General features: G+C 31.9%; 1 protein-coding gene and 1 long non-coding RNA gene across 3 annotated transcripts in view; one reads left to right on the top strand and one right to left on the bottom strand.

The window, feature by feature from the left end:
* LOC140443867 (organic cation transporter protein-like) overlaps nt 1–18,416 on the bottom strand; it is a 122,532-nt gene that overhangs the window by 82,872 nt on the left and 21,244 nt on the right. Inside the window, exon 1 of one of the 2 annotated variants that reach the window (XM_072535361.1) lies at nt 12,768–13,124. The exons of the other annotated variant lie outside the window; for it this stretch is intronic. Within the exon in view, the coding sequence (XP_072391462.1) occupies nt 12,768–12,783 (16 nt within the window). The 5' untranslated portion in view covers nt 12,784–13,124. Of the gene's footprint in view, nt 1–12,767; nt 13,125–18,416 lie in introns of those variants that run through there. 2 annotated transcript variants of the gene reach the window in all.
* LOC140443869 (uncharacterized) overlaps nt 1–18,416 on the top strand; it is a 51,560-nt gene that overhangs the window by 26,229 nt on the left and 6,915 nt on the right. The gene's annotated exons all lie outside the window — the stretch shown is intronic.

Here is an 18,416-nt window from a genome sequence, read left to right as displayed (position 1 = left end):
TCCATATAATGTTACCACAGCCTGTTCGTTCCAATAGAAATTTCTCAGTATGTTAATGTCATTTTTGTCGACCCTTTTCTCTTTAAACATTCCATGGGAATGTTATGTTTAACTTTGTCGAAAGCTTTCTTATAGTCTATAAACGCAACGAAAAGATCTTTTTGTTGGTCTCGACATTTTTTTACAAGAGTTTTGAAACTATACAGAGCTTACACTGTTCCGAAGCCGTTACTAAAGCTAAACTGTCTATTACTCATATCCGCTTCGCCCTTTCGGAATATTCTTGCATGTATAATCTTTAAAAATGTTTTAATAAGTGTGACATTGAGCTGATTAATCTATAGTCATTACTGTGTTTGGGGTTCTTGGTTTTTGGTAGCGGAACAAAGGTCGATAGCAGCCATTCTGTAGGCATCTCACCAGATTTGTATATGTTGTTAAAGAGTATAGTTATTGCACTTAAATTGTCTTCGTCTATAAGTTTAATCAGCTCGATATGAACTTCATCTGGCCCAGGGGCTCTGCCAGATTTTGAGTTGTTTATAGCATGATGGACTTCAGATTTTAATATTATTGGAGCTTCCTCGTTATCAATTTGTGTTGGTTCCTTTCTTGTGTCCAAGAATATATATATATATATAGTAAACTCTTAAATATTGGGGAAATCTGCAAGAAATACTCTAATGTGTATCAATTGTTTCGCCGAACGTTTTCGCCAAAGAGAATTAATTTGGCTTCTTCAGGGCTGAAAGAGAATAAATTATAATTAGCTACCATATATTATCTATTAAAACATTATTGATCTTACCGTAACTTAGAATTGTAGAGTTAGAATATTAAAAAAACTTTGCTAGTAACATAGTGGTGTTTTTTGTTACTATGTGCAAAAAAAGTTTTTTATAAGGATTGAAATGTATGGTAGCTTCGAACTTGACACGTAAAGGCTTACCCAAGGTTAATCGAAAAACCCAATGCAACTACATTTAAAAGGTAACCTTGGGTAAGCCTTTACGTGTCAAGTTCGAAGCTACCATACATTTCAATCCTTATAAAAAACTTTTTTTGCACATAGTAACAAAAAACACCACTATGTTACTAGCAAAGTTTTTTAATATTCTAACTCTACAATTCTAAGTTACGGTAAGATCAATAATGTTTTAATAGATAATATATGGTAGCTAATTATAATTTATTCTCTTTCAGCCCTGAAGAAGCCAAATTAATTCTCTTTGGCGAAAACGTTCGGCGAAACAATTGATACACATTAGAGTATTTCTTGCAGATTTCCCCAATATTTAAGAGTTTACTATTTAACTAATCTGCAATATATATATATATATATATATATATATATATATATATATATATATATATATATATATATATATATATATATATATATATATATATATATATATATATATATATATGCTTCGGATTATAAAATAATGTGCAATGATCTGATTGCCAACGTGGAAATAAAAATTAATGAAACCTCGCTAGAAGTAGTAGACGAATACATATACCTGGGACAGCTCATACATAAATCGGGATCACTACTTCCGGAAATCAACAGGCGAATAAAACAAGCGTGGTCAGCATTCGTACGAAATTCCATAGTCTTCAAGTCCAAAATGCTACTATACCTCAAGAAGAGAGTATTTGAACAATGCATATTACCCCTCTTGACATATGGATGTGAAACTTGGATATTAAAGAGAGAAATAACGTCGAAACTCCAAGTAACTCGAAAAGCAATGGAAAGATGTATGCTGGGGATAACAAAGAGGGATCGTAAAAGAATTGAATGGATACGGAGGCAAACCCAGGTGACTGATGAAATCCAAAGAATAAAATCCCTGAAATGGCAATGGGCAGGACATATAGCAAGAAGAACAGACAACAGATGGACCACTAGAACAACTATGTGGTACCCCAGGAACGCTAAGAGGCCAAAGAGACGCCCAAATCTCAGATGGGATTACGATATAAGAAAATTAACAGGAACAACGTGGTCTCGAATAGCACAAGATAGAAGAATATGGGCGCAAATGAGCGCAAATTATAAGAACAACGAATAACTAAGACATCGTCGAATAATAATAAGAACATAGAATAACATCGAAATAAGGGAGGCTGCACCGTAATTGGAAACGGTTGATAAAGCTGCACATGATGATGATGATGATATATGCTTCGGGTTTTAAACCGCGTCGAATATCACTGCGTAGTAAAAGATTTACACATTTCAGCAAAAGCTTTGATGAATTAAAACGGCAGCGAATGATGAATTTAAATGAGTTTATATCAGCCCGAGTGTCTGAAGACGTAGGAATAACGTTAGAACACTCTATTGATACCGATTCATACACGGAAGGTTTGACGAATTATGTATAAAAAAGAAAAGCTAAGAGGCATCTGTGTATCAAGTTTCAAGACTCTAAAAGTTTTTCTTTAAGAATTCTCGCAGGGACAGACGGATAGACAACAAGACGATTTCAAGAAGAACCTGTCGTCTTCTTAATAATTCCAATGTCGAAGTAATTATTTTTTAATATCCTTATATTAGGTATTTATTTTATTGCGTATCATTTGTCGATCCAATAATATAAATAATTGTTGGTTACAAACCTGTATATTCAAAATTACTTTATTATTACATAATTGAAATAATAAATATACTATCATTATGTAGGTATCCTATATAAAGATTAATGAATATGTATTAGCTAATACAAAAAGAATTACTAAGAATAATCAAAGAGAGGAAAATGCAATACTTGAGTCATGTGTTGAGAGGCGAAAGATATGAATTACTTCAAGTTATACTGGAAGGAAAAGTACAGGGCCAAAGATCAGTGGGAAGACGCCAGAACTCGTGGCTGAAAGACCTAAGGAGATGGTTCGACCGCTCATCCGCAGAAATCTTTCGCGCAGCAATTTCCAGAACTACAATTGCCATTTAGATCGCCAACCTTCGAAAGGAGACGGCGTCATGAGAAGAATACGTTCCAAGTCGTAGGATCAAAATTAAAAAAATAAAAACAGAAAAATAGATAATATAAGCGAATGCACATTGACCGTAAATGCGCGTGAAACTAAAAATTCAAAAAAGAGAGAAAAAGACATGGTATGCTTTAAATAAATTTAAGAATAAATTAAAGATGTTTGGACGAAAACATTATATTTACGAAAAAGTTAATTTATAGATTCTGACATAAAAATGTAGGATTAAAAGAATATCGACCAATACAGGGTGAGTCATGAGGAACTTTACATACTTCTACCATATGTAGAGTCCCTCAGGGAGCATATCATGTGGCCACTAAAAAATATCAACTCCTCTTCTTTATTAATTAACAGGGTGATTTGTGTAATTGACCATTTATTTCATTTTACTGTAGTGTTTATACGGCTCATTTGATTTTTTTAATTTTTGCATGATACAGTACACTACTATCAAGCATTCGACTGGTATTAGCTAAACTAAAAAATTCCAGGACTGGCTTTGGAAAAATTAATTTAGGGATTCGTATTAAATATTACACCCTGTATATATTTTTTTAAAATGCAATAAGTGATTTTCAAACTACATAAATAGTCAATGAAAACGACATATGCAACAATGTTGTCGCACTTTTATTAAATTTTTAGAGAACGATCAAATCTTACCAAAAATAAAACAACCATAATGAAGTATCAAATTATAAGGTAATTAATTTAAACAAATGTTATAAATTTCAAACATTTTAATTGAAATAATAAACTGAGTCACTGCACAACAAAAAACAGTAACTACTAACAATAACGAAGAACAATTTAAAAAAAAACTAAAAATATGTACATAGTTATGATAAACCCATAAATTAGAACTGGAAAAGATACAATAATGGTAACAAAATAAAAATAATTCAAAATAGATTTTCGAAATGGAACCCTGCAGCCTGTACACATTTTTGTTGCCGAATTGTTAATTGACGTATTGAATTACGGATACTCTGGGGATCGTTTCTAATAGTATTACAACAATGTATAATTCTATCAGTATAATTCTAGTTGCTTCAATCGTCCCCAAATATGGTAATCAACGGGATTGAAATCAGGTGATCTTGAAGGCCACGAAATAGGACCTGCACGTCCTATCCACCTGTTGCCATAAACATTATTGAGATGTTGTCTCACTGCCAGTAAAAAGTGTGGGGGTGCCCCATCATGCTGAAAATACATCCCTCGGATAGCAACGTTCGCGTTGGCAAGCAAATTCGGCAAAATATTTTGTAGAAAGTTCAAATAGACCTGCCCTGTTAAAGGACCATCAAAAAAGTGAGGACCTACTAATTGGTTATTTATGACACCAATCCACACGTTAACCGAAAACCTTAACTAAGAACGACGTTCTCGAATAGCATGGGGATTTTCTTCTGCCCACACATGTGAATTTCGTGAATTATTTATCCCGTCTCTGGTAAATTGGGCTTCATCTGTAAATAGTGTCCTGTATAGCGTTGGTCGATTATTGTTAATCCATCTACAAAATTCCAACCTATCGATCTCATCTCCAGCATGTAGTCGCTGAACCATTTGAATGTGATATGGGTATAGATTATTTTTTTGTAAGACTCTACTTACTTTTGATTGAGTAACATTGAGTTCTCGACTTACTTGTCTAGTGCTTATTGTAGGGTTCATAGTAACGGCGTCCATAATGTCATCTTCCTGCGCTTCATCTACATGTCGCTCTGTTGTTTCACTAGGAAAAGTGCCATTTTCTCGGAAATAATTAAAAACTGACCCAAATGTCGGATGACTGGGAGTTCGACGATTAGGAAATCTCCTGCGATATTCTCTACTAGCAGCCCTACCATTCCCATTACAGAATCCATAAACAAATATTATGTCTGCATATTCTGTGGTCGAAAACTGATGTGGCATTTTGAACGAAAGTAACAAAAGCTCTACCAAAACTAACACAATGTACTTAACGTAGATATGACAGAAGAAATATGTATTCTTGTATACATAAATAACAATTGATAATGACAATAATGACAATGGGTATAAAATATCAAGAAACGTCAAACAGTCAACGCCAACCTTCATTTTAAACTTTTTTAGATTTATTTTTATTTAGTACAGTTGATGCAATGTATTATTATTTGACATAAAATTTTAATCATTTACAATCAACAAAAACTAACACATACAAGAGGTTTCACTTTTTAATCAATTTAATTTATTATTTATCGAAAATAATGCCCCAATACGATCTATGAGTAAAAATTTAAAATTGAAAAACAATTGATTCTATCATAGAGATAATACAAAGTGACAGTAAAGATGTTAATTTTCTACGTATTATATTATGTTGTAGGAACTCATTTTAATTAAAATGTTTGAAATTTATAACATTTGTTTAAAATAATACCTTATAATTTGATACTTCATTATGGTTGTTCTATTTTTGGTAAGATTTGATCGTTCACTAAAAATTTAATAAAAGTGCGACAACATTGTCGCATATGTCGTTGTCATTGGCTATTTATGTAGTTTGAAAATCACTTATTGCATTTTAAAAAAAATTTATACAGGGTGTAATATTTAATACGAATCCCTAAATTAATTTTTCCAAAGCCAGTCCTGGAATTTTTTAGTTTAGCTAATACCAGTCGAATGCTTGATAGTAGTGTACTGTATCATGCAAAAATTTAAAAAATCAAATGAGCCGTATAAACACTACAGTAAAATGAAATAAATGGTCAATTACACAAATCACCCTGTTATTTAATAAAGAAGAGGAGTTGACATTTTTCAGTGGCCACATGATATGCTCCCTGAGGGACTCTACATATGGTAGAAGTATGTAAAGTTCCTCATGACTCACCCTTTATAAAACCAGAATGCTCAATATCTTCTTTTTGTTCTCTGTTCTTTTACTCTACTTGTTGTTGTTGTCAGTCGGCTTATGTGATTTTTTCCATTCCACTCTTTTATTTCTTAACCAGTCCTTGATGTCCTCCACCTGATTTTTCTAATCTGTTGCTGGTTCTCTGCTGTTTCTAGCGTTCTTTTGTCCTCTTTGTGTCACGTCGTGTTTCTACTGCGAATGTCATTATTGGTCTAATGACTACTTTGTAAATTCTGTCTTTTATTTCTTTCCCGATACTTTTATTTCTCTATATTGTTTCATTCAGGTAACCAACGGCTCTGTTGGCTCTATTCACTTGATCTTTCACTTTGCTTTCGAGGTTTCCATAGGTAGATAATGTGATGCCTAGATATTTAAATTCCATCACTTATTCTATTATTGGACCTTCAAGCTCCAATTTTCATCTTTGTAAATTTGCTGTTGTAATTATGCATTTTGTCTTTTTTGGGGAAATTAACATGTTAAATTTTCTGGCGATTATATTCAGTTGGTGCAACAAACGTTGTAAATCATCTTCACTTTAAGAGATTAGTATTGAGTCATCTGCATAGCAGATTATTTTAAGTTGTTTTTCTTTTGGTATTCTTTTTTAGTTCTTACTTTTTTATTATTTCATCCATGATCAGGATGAACAATAAAGGACTCTGGGAATCCCCTTATCTTATTCCATTGATGCTTCCTTTACCTCTCCCTCTTCAATGTTTATTTACTCGTTTACAGTTTCCCATGCTTTTGGTTTTTTCAATGACAATAAACAAATCACAAAGTGAACCGTTTGAAGTTTGCCGAATTAACTTAGAGTTTCCATGTTTCACGCATGGAAAATTATTCGCGTGTCAAAAAACCGCCATCGTTGTATATTTATGCAATGCCAAAAAAAAACATTTTTATTAGAAAGCATTAAATTAATTCAACTTTTTTTCATGCATAATGTTTTTGAGTGTTTTTTTTTTTGTTTAATTTTCTGTTAATTTTTTAGACACATTATTTAATTCTAAGCTAAGTTCGTCAGATCAGCAGAATGAAAAATATAAAAATAAAAGATCAAAAATTAGAAAATTTCCGAAGGGAAGTTATAAATTCATTTTTGGTCATTGTTTAAAAATTTACATGATTGTCTAGAAAAAGGCATTCACTTTATGATAATTTTAGTAATAACAAATAGAAAAATCAGGCCTTGAATATACAAATGGTAGTAAACATGTTAACATAGTTCACTACATTAAAAAACTTCCGTCAAAAGTTAAGGGCATTGCTAGTATTTATATCAAACATCAGCCATAAAAAGTTTGATTTACTCGTATTTCAGATCAAAGGGAAGTAAACAAACTCAATTTCTGATTCTAACAAGAATTTAAATGGTATAAATTGACAAGTCTTCAGTCACTTACTACTAGAACATAGAAAGTAATATTTAGCATATTGAGATTTCTCTAATTTGGAGCGACGATCAAACTGTTATTGTTGTCAATATTGTCAACAACGGTGTGATTCAGTTTGGTAAGTACAGTTAAATAGCTGAACCTTTTGATGTGTTTTAGCTTTTCTTCTGGATAATCGTTTAAACTGGAAGGCCGTGAGTACTACGTCTGGCCGATGGAGAACTCCAATTAAACCACAACAGACATGAATTGGGACACTTCGCTACCGTGGACAAATTAAAAATCACGAATATGTTCTTTAGGCATAAAGATATTCATTAATACACTTGGAGTGATCAAGGATGGAGATCCATAAGAGTAATACGCCATCTATATATATACATATATATACAAGAAATACTGGATATTAGTGACTGTCGATATAAACAAACAACACAGTTTATTAGGGCTGCAGTCAGAAAATTGGCCAGGATGTTAATGAAACACTCTTTTGACTTTTTGCCCAGCTTTCGGAATGGTTTTATTCCTTTTTCAAGACACTGTAATAAGAAAAATATGTAAATATTTATAAAATATTACAATTCTTCAGTGCAACTTACTAGTCGTTGAGATTATTTATAAAAGCATTGACACTCAACATTAATAACACACATATAAAATATAAAATAATGGACAAAATACATTCTAAAATTTTTAAAATTTAGGTAAAGATAGTAAAACTTAGTATATGGCTTCTTTTACTGGTGTGTCTTAACTCTGACACATAGAGAACAGAAAGTAAAAACCCTGTGATTAAAAAGTAATTAGGTGTACCTAATATTATATTTCTTTTTAAGAAATATGGCCCATCTTGTGTGATTTTACTTTTAAATTTTTAAACCTGTCTTAATGGTATGCAACATGTTATGCATACAAGTGTAATTTATGTACAGGTAAATATTTATTTTATTTTGGATGTTTTTCCAGTAAGTAACAATAAATGTTTATCTATGTCAGACTTTTTATTGATGCAAGATGTACTAGATTTTATGGAACACATTTCCAAGAAAACACGTTTTGAATGGTTCTTTTCCTTTGTCAGAATACAGGAATCCTCGAAATTAAATTCATGTTTTAAAGTGAATGCATGTTCTGTCAGTGAACATGCATTTATTTTTTTAGTTTTTATATCACTACGATGTGAGATTACCCTACTGTGAAAATTACGAGATGTTTCTCCTATGTATATTTTGTTACAATTGGTACACAGTATAGAATAATCAACATTCGATGACTCCTGTATTGTGAAAGGATCTTTTGTTTTTGTGTATAACTTCGATACCGTTTTCACTTTTGGTTGTAATTTTTAAACCACTAACATTTTTGAAGATGTTCGTTAGCTTCGGTGTCTGAACTGGAATGTAGGGCAGGCAACTATAAGTTATTTTAGATGGTATAACTGATGTGTTGTGTGTCAATGTCAATTGTCGGATCTCATTGTTATGAAAATTTTGGTTGTCAGAAAATTGCAGTTTACTTTACCTTGTTTAGTAACCGTTTTATAAACTTTCATTCTCAACATCCATCTAAGATGAAAACAAATTTGGTTTTGGCCCTGAAAACTAGGGTTATCAACTTGTCACACATCGAGTAGAGACAAGGGACTAAAAAAGCTGAGATCTATATTACAAGAGAACTCCTATCCTATAGGGCTGTTAAATAAACTAATTTTCGGTTCTCCTTTTCCTTCGCAATATATATATATATATATATATATATATATATATATATATATATATATATATAAGAAGACAGATAATATATAAAAAGTTAATATAACGGATCTTGACCAAAGACGCTTTAACAATATCTGAAACAACAACCTACAAAACCAGATATAAATTATGAACGGGATAATTTGAGAACATAAATATAATATGAGACTCTAGGCAAGAAAAAGAAAAACAGAAACAAGAAGGGTTTATGGCAATAGAATCAACAAATTAAAATTACAGTTATTGAAAAAAAAATGAGTACATCAGAACTATTTGCAAAATAATAAAGAGGAAAACAGAGAGATATACAAAGAAGCTTGGAAATAAGATTCTTTCGTGATTTAGTTCAATGTCATATACGTGAAATGTAATAAAACAATAATAATAAACAATAGTGAATTTACAATAGAAATGACCTGTAATCGGCCTTGTCGAATCAACAGAAATTATGTATTTAAAGTAACTTTCGGTTTTATAAATATTAATTATATGTTGATAGTAGTAGAGTGTAGACACCATCTTTTGTTTACGACGTTAGACCTGACCTAGGTCATAATGTAATTGTTGAGTTGTCAATAAAGAACGCAAAAGTACTATCTATATTCTTTTAAAATTGCAACATGAAAAATCGGTTAGGATAGCAGGCGCGGGCGCACGACACCACAAAGCAATCATGGGAGAAGTTTATTAGTAAAATTGAAAATCGAAATTATAATTTTTCAAGAACTTCGTTCGAAATCAATTCAGGAAACTGTCAAATAGGTGATTTCTACAATTTACAAATCAAGCAGAAGATAAATGAACTGACATAAGGAATCTGAAAATTACATTCCACAATACAGATTCAGAGGATACTACAAGTTAGCTCTCAGGGATCCAAAAGGACGAAATATGTATAAACGAATGGTGGTGCTCTGTATTGAAATTAAAACTTAACTGTCTTTTGTATTTTTCATTTACTCACTCAATATGAGTACTAGAAATCAATTCGCGATGGGTTTTTGGCCTAGATAGGTTGACGTGTTATTAAATGCATTTTCTAGATTCCTCAAGTCAGTTCATTTATTGTCTTTTGCTTTGTAAATTGTAGAAAGCACAGATTTGGCAGTTTCCCGAATTGATTTCTAACCAAGTTTTATTGTTTTTTGTAGATGTCGCTGTTCACGGGTCATATTTAACACTTTCATCAAATTTATTGAAAGAGGAGAAGTTGGTGAATTACTATCGTGGTTCGAAATATTTTCAATGATTGAAAAATATGCCCTAAAATTGGAATTGGCAATATTTTACTCGCGACCAGAAATAACACAAGGAAACCAAAATGTAATCGGTTTTAAATTTAATAGTGTCATATAGTTGGGATCCAATATTCTGTTAAATAAGTGAAGTTTTGATTCACTTATTCAAGCTGTAATTGAAGCTGAATTGAAGTACTATTGTAAAAGTAATACCTCAATCAACCATGGGAGCTTATCGTCTATACCTTGCCTAGCTCAGTATCTCAAGGGTGAGTTAGTCTTGTCTTAAACTATTAGGGATTGAACCTGAGTTCTCAGCTGACAGCAAATAAGACAAATATATTTATTTAAAACAATAATTAACCCTGCCAAAACTTAACAGTTAATAAGTGCTACTTATTGCTTCGATGGGCTGCTTGTGATTTCTAGCTGTTAGGTCCTCCAATTAGAAGTTGTGGCTTCTGGAGAGCTGCAGTCACATGTGGCTGTATATCCTGACTAATTGTTGAAATCCAATATGGCCAATCAATTTGAACTGGTCAATAAATGCAAATAAAGTTATTGATATGCCAATAAAGTTTTGATATGCCAATAAAGTTTTGATATGTCCAATAAAGTTTTGATATGTCCAATAAACCCAAGAGAATTTGTAGACCATAAAAATGAGTCTTATAATAATTTTTGCCTTCCTTTATACAAAAAGAGGCAAAAAATAATCCCACCACAGAAAAGTTGTTTTGACAGAAAGTGGAAGACTAAATGAAGTTAGCACAGATGTCATAGGATGTTGCTATAGATATCATTAAACTAGCTTGTCTGTCAACACGGAACAGAATAGTCTGCCGAACAAAAAGAAAGAGGGCTAATATTTATTCTACGGGACAGAAAGAGAGAGAAAATAAAGACAGAGGAAGAAAAGAAAAAACATAGGGCGCCAACTATTTTGTGAAAAATAGTAAAAATTAAACTGAAGATAAAGAAATTAATAAATTAATAAAGAAATTAAAATGAAATAATTATTCAAATATAAATTAATAGAGATGTGACGTTTATAACGTTACAAGGCATAGACTGAAATCTCTACTTTAAAATCGATTAAGACGTTTCTAAGAAATACAATGTCGGAAGAAAGACTGACAGCGCTTGCCATGTTGTTTATCGAAAAAACTTCAGTTGGAGAAATTTTTATCTTTATTACTTATATATTTTTATCTATCAAGAAAAAGTAGGTAGTGCGCTTTCGGTAATAACATATTTATTTTTTTGTATTCTCGAATCCTTGCCTCCCTGAACAAAATTATCACCAGCCGCCACTGGTTGTAAATATAATGATATAGACAAAATACACATTTAAACAGTGTAAATCACTAAAAAATATTAGAAAATAACTTTTGTTATAATAATTATTAATCAATAAAATAGCCTTTCTGTTATCATAATTCGTTTACACAAACACAATATATAAATATTGAAATAATGAAGAGGTGAGTAGTTTTGTTATGTAAACAATTATTTTACAATAAGTATGGTGGTTATATTTATAGTACAAAAGAAAAACGTTCGCGTGAGCTTCTGGCTAAGGTCTGGTGTTAGCACTTGCAATCGCGCATCCGCGCAATCCCGCGCAAACATGACTTAACGACCATTACGTAGCCGGAACCGACGGCTTTATGTGCCCTCCGAGGCACGGTAACGGCTAATATAATTTTTAGAAACTAAATATTTCGTTGTCGGTGCCGAATGTATAGTACTGTTTTATATTTTATGATTGTGTAAGTTATTCTAGGATAAAGGTATATTATTATTTTAATAATGTGTTGTGAATCTCGAAACTGGAGAACAAGCTATAGCTAGTATTTATTTAAGGGAATGTGAGTTGCAATTAAAGTATTTATAGTGAAGTAGTTTAATAAATTTAATACGTAGGTATAGAGGAAAGAAGTTTGAAATGATAGAATTATGATGATTTGAGCACGTGTAAGTATAATAAAACGTGAAATTAAATCCAAAGTACATATTATATGAGAAAAATATAAAAATAAACACAGTAACTTAGATAGACCTGTAGGCTACAAAGGTAACGAAAAACCAAAAGCATAAATGGAAAAAGATGAAGCATTTGAAACAGAATAAGATAAAATAACGACAAAGCAAAGCCAAATATTATATCTATAATTAAAGAAACTTATGATATGTGAGAAGAAATCCTATTGAAAAGAATAGTTAATAAAGTTTTGAGACCAAAAATATTTCATGACTAATTAAATTAAATTCTAAAATTAGAAAAATAATTAGATTTTGAAAAACACTATGTTTATCAGATCTCTGTGTATACCAAATAAAATTCTAAAAATATAAATTTTGTTTTAAAAATAATTTATGTATTTTGAGATAAAAACCGTCTTAATTATATATTTCTATGCTATATCCATTATTTACATAGTAGTAAATATCTTTTTTAACTTACTTGTTGAAGTTGTCATCTTTTGCACACTATAACATTTGACAAACGCACGGAAGTATTGTTATTTACACTTATATTTAAAAAAGTTTATGACTTCCACAAATGATTCTTCACTGTACTTCTTCGTTACAGAAACTATCTAAGTCTTATTGATGTTATTTTACAAACGGAGAATTCGAACGTGTTTACTCAGCGGTTGAAGCGACTGTCCACAACTAAACAAATTTGAATTGGTTTATCGGCATGAGCGCGAGCATACGTTGCATCATATCAGATCCAAGAGATTCTTTTAACTTAAACATTTAATACAATTGGATCTAGCTATAACTACCTCCGCGGTACTTTTGTTTACGATAATGGGTTGGGGTCAGTATGAAACACCGAGTCTTTTTGCATGTAAATATACCTTGAAAATGACGTAAATGGTAAATATTGTCACATTTTATTGATTCATTTCAAATCTTTTAACGATGTAAGAAGATTGGAATTGGAATAATACGTCTTGTGGGTTTTTCATCGATCTTTTATAAATAGTTTCGATAAAAATAACTTTATTATTTGTGATAAATTTTGTGATATCGTCAGGATAAAATATTTTAAATTAACTCTAAATATATTTTAGAACTTTACTATATATATTTGTGGCACCTAAACTATTTCATAGAAGTTGGCAATCATTAGTCCTATATACAAAGAGCTTTTTCTTCTTCTTCCTTGTTTATTGTTTAAACTTCATTCATCTGCATCAATATTAAAATTATTGTTCCCCTTTTTCGGATTCGAGTTCTTCTTCTTTCTTCCATTCTGCTAATATGCTCATTCCACTCTTTTTCCTGTTCAGCACCCAACCGTCTAACACGCATGTATTTCTTCACTTCCGGGGAAACAAGTCTTCCAGCATGAAGTCTTTCCAGCAACGTCACAAAGTACCTTTATTTCTGTTGTTTTAAGCAATCATTTGGTTTTTGTTGTTTTTGGTCTAGTATTTGCGGTCTATATCATTATAGGTATTATAGCAGCTTTGTATATTCTCGATTTAGCCTCAATGCCAATGTTTTTAGTTTGGCCGCCAGCTATTTTTGTTGCTCTCGTTGTTTGTTTTATTACTTCTGCGTCGCTATAGCCTAATAGTTTTTTTTTAATGGCATAGGCAAGTGCCATACAGCCAGTCACAACATGAAAATGTTCTACCCAGAAAGAATAAAAAGATAATATAAATTTCAAACTTAAGTATCATTACAAATTTTAAGCATTAAAATTATTACTAAGGATAGGATAGAGATAAAACATGGACACTCGTTTCTCGTCTAGGGACCTATCAAGACATTGCTTTTAAGACAAACTAGATTGGGTCACGGTATGTCACGGATAAAAGGTAATAACAAATGGGGTAAAACAGAGGTTAGGATTCTAATTACATTTCAATATTAAGTTTACTTTTGCAAATAAATTCCATCAAACGTTCATTTACAACTCTTATATTTAGAGATAGCAGATAGCACATATTGTACGGAGGAAAAATTTTGATGTTGACTAAATTTTTTATTAGATCTTCAGTTTGTTTTGTGTATTTTTTACATTCGAAGAAAATGTGATCTAGATCACCTTCTTTTTGACAGTCTGGACATAAATTTGAATTTACGATTTTTAGTTTGGACAGATGACTAGGATAGCAGGCGTGTCCAAATTTTATTCTAATTATGGATGTTATATACCTTCGTGGAACAGAATAATTTTTAAACCAATAATCACTTGGGATTAAAGGCTGTATAGAAGCATATTTACCATTAATTTAATTAATGGTAATTAATTAATTTAATTTAATTAATTATTGTTAATGCGTCTTGTCTACAGATTTGGTGATCAGCTTGCGTTCCGGTATCAATGGCCTTTTTAGCTAATAGGTCAACATGTTCGTTGTATTTAAGACCTATATGTCCTTAAACCCACAAAAAATGAACCACTCTTCGGTTTTTATAAAGGTCATAAACAAGTTTTTTTAATTTGAAAGACATATATATTTGAGTTATTACTAGGAAAATTTAAAGTTTCAATGGCTAACATAACAGACAATGAGTCAGATACTATTGTAACAGATGTATTCTGAGTGTTTTCAAAGTATCTTAATGCTTCATATATTGCTACAGCTTCAGCACTAAAGATTGAAAAACTAGGATTTAGTCGACAAAGTTTTTCTGTATTAGTTGATGGAATGTAGAAAGCGCACCCAGTACCAACAATAGACTTTGAGGCATCCGTATAAATAACTAAAGAGTCTGACAGACTAGATAAACAGGACCTCAAAATATTCGAGCTAACAGAAGAATTTACATGGTAATTCGGTTGTATCACAGTAATGGGTTGCAAGCACGAATAAAAATGTTTGATAAGATTATCCTCTGATTTAAAGTCATAATCAAAATTTGTCAGGCTTCTAAAAGCCTCACAAAGTGGAGGTGAGTTCTTAAGTCTCCAATATCGATTAGTTAAATCTTCTTCGTTCAGTTTTCTGATATTTGAGTAAAGAGTAGTGTTACGATTTTGTATATTAATAACATAATAATTTATTATTAATAATAGCCTAATAGTTCTATGCCCAAGTATTTAACCTTTACCTCTTGCTGTATAACCGATCCATTCACCTCGGGTTTACATCTTACAGGTGTCTTTGATGTTGTCATTATATATTTTCTTATTTTGCGCACTTTCTTTTGTTATCTCATCCATAATAATGGTGAAAAGCATCAGGCTCAGTTAGTTACCCTGAGGAATTCCATTGGTATTGGATTGGTATATAAGTTCTCCGTTTATTTTAGCTTAAATTTGATTCCAGTTATATATGTTTTTCACAGTTAGTTAAGGTAGTTGATCCAAATAAGGCCACGTTGACGTCTGAAATTATTTTAAAAAGGTTTCATTTGAATTAGAAAGTAACAAAATAGCTTCAAATGTCAGGTAACTTACTATAACCTACACTACTTTCGTTTTTACTGATATATTTTACTTTGTACGAAAATTGGACTTATTAGGGCCAGGTGTTCCGAATACGGCCAATAAAAAATAAACCATTTTGTGTTCATTCAGGTTAAAAAGAAATACAACTGACTGCAAATGAAAGTCAAATTTATTTTACATAAGTTGGACCACTTGTAGAATGTAATGACGGATCAACAATTTCACTCCTTAAAGATTCTTTTTTCATTTTCATTTGGAGGTGTTTGGGCTGTTCATTTTTCTTTTTAATAGTTTTCGGTGTAGCGTCGCCTTTATCAGAAGGAACATCAAACAAGTTAACCACTAGCTTTTAGGCTCGTGACTAAATGGATTTTTTCTTTGAATCCTTTTCTTTTTAGTAGCTTGAATAATAAACACTTTTAAAGCTAACGTCTTAGTATTTGGAAGAACGTTTAGGAAGTTTTGTTCTTTTTAGCTGAAGATTGATTCATCGGTTATGCAGAAATACTTTGTTCACTTTCTGCACTTTTCTTCTAATTTGTAAAAGTGTTTGAGTCTTGATCATTTCCATTTTCATCATTGGATTTTCAAACTCGATTAGGCATGAAGGTGCATAAGCGCTCGTTGGAATCACTGATGGATTGAAAGGGTAAATTTCCGTAGCTTTGAGTCCGATGATAATATATCCATACGCTGTAGCTCATGCTTTATATTGCTTGGCAGACAAAAGAGAGTAATGTCTTACTTTTCGGTAGCTTTAACGATGTTTGCAACTAAATGAGACAACGCTATCAAAAATCAACAAAGTATTTTTACCTACAACTCAAAACTGTTGAAAATGTTTGATCCACTTCACAAAAACATCATGTGTCATACTTCCTTTGGTATCATAACTACCTTGGTTCCAGGAGAAAGATTTTCTTCCCATTCTGGTCCGAGCCTCTTACCCTTAAATAATATCACTGGTGATATATACTGGCATATGGCACGATTGTTTAACTCTTGTAAATTTAGCAATTTTTTTTGTGAAGTTAGTTACATTTTGACAGACTGCCAATGCCTGTAAATTAATAATTATTCATTACTAACACATGCAAAATAAAACAGCGTAAAAATATTAATCAAAGGTTTAATGTTTATATTTTTGAAATTGTATAATCGTCTATAAATTTGTATTTACAAATAGAAAGGTTCTTCTTCTTCTTCAGGTGCCATCTCCGCTACGGAGGTTGGCAATCATCATAGTTATTTTAATTTTTGAGGCAGTAGCTCTAAATAGTTGTTTTGAGCTGCATCCAAACCATTCTCTCAGGTTCTTGAGCCATGAAATTCGTCTTCTTTCGATGCTTCTTCTGCCATCTATCTTTCCTTGCATTATGAGTCGCAGGATGCCCTGCGACTTCTCGCCTTGCATTACATGTCCGAGATACTGTAACTTTCTTTCTTTAAGTGTAAGTTCAACTTCCTTCTCTTTACCTATTCTTCTCAGTACTTCATTGTTCGTAACTTTATCTACCCAGGAAACCCTCATAATTCTTCTATAGATCCACATTTCAAAGGCGTTAAATCGTCTCATTGTGTCTAGATTTAACGTCCATGATTTCACTCCATCGTATAGTACACTGTATACGTAACATTTTGTTAGGCGTACTTTAAGAGCTAATGTTAAATCTTTGCCACATAGGACCTTTTTCATTTTCATAAAATTAGAACGTGCTTTTTCGATTCTGACTTTGATTTCTGCAGTGTAGTCATTATTTTTTGTTATAAGTGTTCCTAGGTAAGTGTTCTTTTTTACTCTTTCGATCTGCTGGCCTTCTACTGTCAAGATTTCGTTAGTATTATAGTTGTTTTTACAAATTTTCATAATCTTCGTCTTTTTGATATTGAGCGAGAGTCCGTATTTCCTACTACACATTACTATTTTACTTATGAGCCTTTCCAGGTCTTGTAAACTATCTGCTATTATTACTGTATGATCTGCATATCTGATGTTGTTAACTAAGACTTCATTTACTCTTATGCCGACTGTTTCATCTTCCAGAGTTTATCGAATTACCTCTAGTATGCAGCCTTGCCTGACTCCTCTCTTTATTTTCATTTATTCAGATGTCTCTTTTTCAATTCGTACTATTGCTCGCTGATTGTAATAAAGGTTTGTTATTAGCCGTAAATCTCTTTCATCTAGGTTTTTATTTTTTAGAATTTTCATGAGTCGGTCATGTTTTACTTTATCAAACGCTTTATTGTAGTATATAAAACAGACGTAAAAAGGACGGTTAACATCCAAACATCTCTGTGTCAGCACGTTGAAGGAGAATAGTGCCTCTCTGGTATCCATACCATTGGGGAACCCATATTGTGTGTCACTAATATCCAGCTCCAGTTTAGAGTGAATTCTGGTGTGGATAATTTTCAACAGAATTTTCAAGGTACGTGACATTAAGGTTATGGTTCGATAGTCACTGCACTCTTTGGTATTCACTTTCTTTGGCAAACACACAAATGCTGATGTCAATATTTCTCTAGGAATGATTCGCGTAGTATTCGCTCCGTGCGTGACCATGGTAGGGGTACCTTGAAACGATGCCAGCGTGCGTAGCGGCGAAATATGACACAATTGGACCTACCTTTTTACACATAAATTTTATCAAAAATGTGTGCAAATACATGTTCCGTATTTAATTGTGCTAATAA

This window comes from Diabrotica undecimpunctata, chromosome 6, assembly GCF_040954645.1.
Source record: "Diabrotica undecimpunctata isolate CICGRU chromosome 6, icDiaUnde3, whole genome shotgun sequence".
Lineage (NCBI taxonomy): Eukaryota > Metazoa > Arthropoda > Insecta > Coleoptera > Chrysomelidae > Diabrotica > Diabrotica undecimpunctata.
Note: the sequence above shows the minus strand (reverse complement) of the source record. Positions and strands in the feature narration are given on the sequence as shown.